General features: G+C 53.7%; 1 protein-coding gene across 1 annotated transcript in view; it reads right to left on the bottom strand.

Annotated features, from left to right (window-relative positions):
* Window positions 1–4,842, bottom strand: part of SLC44A2 (solute carrier family 44 (choline transporter), member 2) — a 28,511-nt gene that overhangs the window by 10,089 nt on the left and 13,580 nt on the right. The window contains exons 9-18 of the mRNA XM_011994576.1: window positions 3,691–3,822; window positions 3,505–3,604; window positions 3,325–3,417; window positions 3,065–3,149; window positions 2,007–2,269; window positions 1,836–1,930; window positions 842–945; window positions 660–733; window positions 496–566; window positions 274–362 (exon numbers count right to left, since the gene is read on the bottom strand). Coding sequence (XP_011849966.1) covers window positions 274–362; window positions 496–566; window positions 660–733; window positions 842–945; window positions 1,836–1,930; window positions 2,007–2,269; window positions 3,065–3,149; window positions 3,325–3,417; window positions 3,505–3,604; window positions 3,691–3,822 — 1,106 coding nt within the window. The remainder of the gene's footprint in view (window positions 1–273; window positions 363–495; window positions 567–659; window positions 734–841; window positions 946–1,835; window positions 1,931–2,006; window positions 2,270–3,064; window positions 3,150–3,324; window positions 3,418–3,504; window positions 3,605–3,690; window positions 3,823–4,842) is intronic.

Genomic DNA, 4,842 nt, shown 5'->3' with positions numbered 1-4,842 from the left:
GCCCGTAATCCCAGCTACTCGGGAGGCAGAAGCTTGAGAATTCGCTTGAACCCAGCAGGCAAAGGTTGCAGTGAGCCAACATTGCACAACTGCACTCCAGCCAGGGCAACAGGGCAAGACTCTGATGCAAAAACAAACAAAGAGTTTGTGGTCCGAATAAATAATCAATTCCCCACCTCTGACCTCTAGCCACATTTATCTAGTCAAAGAAGACCAAGCAAATCCCAACACCTCTTTCTTCCCAAACCCCCATCTCTCCCCAGAGGTCCATACCAGTATAGGAACCCAGTAATAATTGAGGGGTGGTGCTGTATCCTGCACGATCCTGATACGGTGGGTGAAGAAGAAGAAAGCCAGGATCCCTGGAGAAGGAGAAGAAGGCAAGATGGTGAAGGGTTCTGGATATAGGAAATAGCCTCCTAAGAAGATGACACCCATCGCAGAAGACAGAAATCAGGTTCCCACACCCTGAGAGGCGAGGTGGGCGGCACTCACCCACACTGCCTACGATCAAAAGTTTGCCCAACAGGAAGAGGAAGTCGGTAACTTTGTCCAGGACAGCCACTCTGCAGGGGACAGTGAGGGGCAGGTGTTAATGCTGGCTTCAGGGACTAGGGGAAGAGGGAGGTGGCAGGAGGAAGATGGTGCTGATTCCTGACCTGATGATGTTTCTCATGAGCAGGAAGAAGGCATTCCTGGCCGAGGTGCAGAAATTGGTGCCGTAGATGGCAATCTGGAGGAGAGTGGGAGAGAGAGATCAGACCCACTGGGTGGGCATGGGGGGTGGTCCTCTCACCCAGCAGGAGCTGGTGGGTTGGTTGGGGGTCCCAGGCCCACTCACCATGATGTAGGCATTCCTATTGAGGAATTTGATGAACTTCTCCAGGCACCAGAAGCAGCATTTGAGACAGGTCATGAGGCACTTGGCAAACTTGTTCTCTGCGGCTGGAAGGGAAGGGAAGGGATGCAGAAGTGAGGGGACACCACCTGACGTGGAAGGGATCCCCTCTTCCCTATCACACACACTTGCCAATGTCCAGGTCTCCTGAGTCCATGCTGTCAAAGAGACAGGGACTTGAGCCCAGGAGTTTGAGACCACAGTAAGCCATGATGGTGCCACTGCACTCCAGCCTGGACGACAGAGAAAGATCCTGTCTCTAAAGCAAAGTACAATCAATCCCAGCCCCACAGCCCTTCCTCTAAGAAAAATAAACCAGTTTTTTTGTTTTTCTTTTTTTTGAAATGGAGTCTCACTCTGTTTCCCAGGCTGAAGTGCAGTCGCTCGATCTCGGCTCACTGCAACCTCCACCTCTGGGGTTCAAGTGATTCTCCTCTCTCAGCCTCCCGAGTAGCTGGGACTACAGACGCGCATACCACCATGGCTGGCTAATTTTTGTATTTGTAGTAGAGATGGGGTTTCATCATGTTGGCCAGGCTGGTCTCCTGACCTCAGGTGATCCGCTTGCCTCAGCCTCCCAAAGTGCTGAGATTATAGGCGTGAGTCACGGCGCTCAGCTAATAAACCAGTTTTATTCCTGCTTCCTTCAGCGCAAATATATCCCACTCCAATTCACTCTAGCAATAATCAATGGTGGGCCAGTCCTCTTGGGCCTGTCCCCTCAACAGCAAGAATTCCACCCAGTAGGTTCTCTGGTTTGCTCCTCCATCGCAGGACCCAATCACGCTAACTCCTGAGCTCCCCCACGGCATAGACAGAAACCCTTCACTGCTCTATGATCTTGGCACCGCCCACCTCCAAGCAAGAACCAATCCTGGTTTGCTATTCAGCCTCGCCCCCCAACAGGAGCTAATGCGAGCCGTGGGTGGGCCCGTACCTTTCAGCCGCTGATCCAGGTACTCGAGTATCACACGAATGATCTGCACAATGGCCAGGATGAGCGCGCCAAAGGCCAGGGAGCCCGTGTGGTACCTGCGGGCCGAGGGGGTGGTCGGTGGCTGGGCCAGGCCTCCTCCTCCACCCAGTCCTGCCCGCAACGCCAGCCCACCTGAGCGCCCGGCCAAAGGCAGAGAAGAGCGGGAAGGCTGGCAGGTCGTCCGGCTTGCGCAGGGCCCAGTAGTAGGAGGCAAAGGCCCCGGCCAGTGTGACCTGGCCCAGAGCCAGCACGAAGTTGGCCAACCAGAAGAACATGAAGGCATTGAAGATCTGCAGGCCCAGCAGGGCCCGGTGGTAGCCCGACTCACCACCATAGAAGGCGAACTGGCAACGGGCATTGGGGCATAGGCGGGACTCGTTGGAGGAGGGGAAGGTCTGTGGGAGAGAAGGGAGAACCGAGTCCAAAAAGAGGCGCCAGGGGTTCACAGTGGGCTCTGAGCATCAGGTGTGGGGCCAGGAAAACCATGAGGTAGGACAGGAGACATAAGGATCAGAGTTAAGTGAAGGAACTAAGGGTTTGGAACACAGCTTGTGCAAAGGAAGGAATTCTAGAAACAAGAAGTGGCCATCACCAGGGTCAAGAAGAGAGAATGGAGACAGGAAATGAAATGGGGAAAAAGGGGCCGGGCGAGGTGGCTCACGCCTGTAATCCCAGCACTGGGAGGCAGAGGCGGGTGCATCACAAGGTTAGGAGATCGAGACCATCCTGACCAACATGGTGAAACGCTGTCTCTACTAAAAATACAAAAATTTGCCTGGCGTGCTGGTGTGTGCCTGTAATCCCAGCTACTCGGGAGGCTGAGGCAGGAGAATTGCTTGAACCAGGGAGTTGGAAGTTGCAGGGAGCTGAGATCATGCCACTGCACTCCAGCCTGGTGACAGAGTGAGACTCTGTCTCATAAAAAAAAAAAAGAAAGGAGGGAAAAATAGGTGATTTAGCACCCAGGGTGAAGGCCAGGGCAAGCTGAAGAGAGGAAGCCAGGTTGTCCTGGGAAGTTGTTCAATCCAGTTAGAGAGTCTCTTCCCCACCGTGCGTCCTCCCCCACACCCAGCACAGGACATGCAACAGGAGCCAATTGCTTGCTGAACCTCCAAGGGGACATGAGAGGTTTAAAATCATCCGGGGCCTTCTGGGGCAATACCTGCCCTCCCCACCCTGGGGACGCCCACCTCTGGGTTGCAGGTTTTCGCAGTAAGTGAGCAGGAGCTATCATCAAAGATCTTATAGACCGCTTCATTGGAAGTGGACAGGAAGCTGGAGGTTCATTAAGGAAGCAGAGGTCTAGGACTGAGGACCCCAGGGACTTTCGTGGGAAAGAATCCATTATCCCACCAGTTTCCAGCCCTGTCCCTAAGATGCAGGTCACTTCTGGGCAAAGTTGGTCTTTAGCCATCCCTGGGGTCAGAGATTGGTGTCTGGGGGTGGATACACAGCAGTGCTGGCCCAGTAGGCGATGCAGAGGCACAGCAAGAAGAAGGTGACCAGTGGGTAGAGCAAGGAGCACATGACATATCCCACAGCCCTAGGGAGGAGCAAAGACACAGGCATCAGGGCAAAAGACACAACTCTAGGGACAGCTCCATCCTGACCCCCGGCACCTGGCCCCCACCTGCTGGCTTCTTTGATGAGTGCAATCGCGATGAGAATTCTCTTCCGGAGAAAGATGAGCAGCAAGATGATAACGACTTCAAGGATACTCAGAATGATCACTGCAAAGGGCAAAGGCTGAGCCGCCTGGGCTCCCCACTCCCTCCAAGGCCTCATGTCGGGGCAGGATTGGGAGACTGTGACTCACTAAAGGCCAACCAGGTCTGCCGTAAGTGCAGGTACACCCGGAAATCCGTCTGAAAGCCGAGGTCCACCAAAGAGACATCAGAGCCAGCCTCACCACGCAGTCGGGAGTACTCCATGTAGCAGTGAAAGATTCCTGCATGGGGGAAACCACAAGCTCAGTCCACCAATGCCTCCTGCAACTTTGCAAAGCGCTACAACTGCCCGCATTTAACAGAAGCAAACATCGAGGCTGAGAGGCTGCCTCTTCTAGCCCCTGCTTCAGGGACTTTACACTTGCAGTTCCCACCGCCCGGTGCATTCTCTCCCCATGGCTGGATCCCACACATCTTTAGGTCTCTCTGCTCAAGTGTCACCTTCACAGGAGACCTTCCAGAACCCTTTCCCCCTACTTGGAATCATAATCATGTGCTGCCAGGGTCTAACTTCTCTTTTTTTTGAGATGCAGGCTCACTCTGTCACCCGGGCTGGAGTGCAGCGGCACGATCTGGGCTCACTGCAACCTCCACCTCCAGGGTTCAAGAGATTCTCCCTGCCTCAGCCTCCTGAGTAGCTGGGATTACAGGTGCCCACTACCATGCCCAGCTAATTTTTGTATTTTTTAGTAGAGACAGGGTTTTGCCATGTTGGCCAGGATGGTCTCGAGCTCCTGACCTCAGGTGATCCGCCCACCTCAGCCTCCCAAAGTGCTGAGATTACAGGCGTGAGCCACCACGCCCAGCCAGGATAGCTGTTGAATGAATGAATGAATGAGCAGGTGTCAGGATGCTGCATGGCTAAGACCTCTCTCTGACCCCCTCGCCACCTTATAACAGTGATTCTCAGGAGTGGCCTGGGTATTAATATGTAGAGCAGCATTAGAAATTTTCAGCATTCTTCTTAGCTTGCAAACTATAATTATAAAATAAAGACAGGCTTGGCCGGACGCAGTGGCTCGCACCTATAATCCCAGTACTTTGGAAGGCCAAGGCAGGTGAATCACAAGGTCAGGAGATCGAGACCATCCTGGCTAACACTGTGAAACCCCATCTCTACTAAAAATACAAAAAATTAGCTGGGCATGGTGGCACATGCCTGAGTCCCAGCTACTTGGGAGGCTGAGGCAGGAGAATCACTGCAACCCGGGAAGGAGAAGTTGCAGTGAGCCAAGATTGCG

This window comes from Mandrillus leucophaeus, unplaced genomic scaffold (genome assembly GCF_000951045.1).
Source record: "Mandrillus leucophaeus isolate KB7577 unplaced genomic scaffold, Mleu.le_1.0 Scaffold112, whole genome shotgun sequence".
Lineage (NCBI taxonomy): Eukaryota > Metazoa > Chordata > Mammalia > Primates > Cercopithecidae > Mandrillus > Mandrillus leucophaeus.
This window is presented reverse-complemented; position numbering and strand designations above follow the sequence as displayed.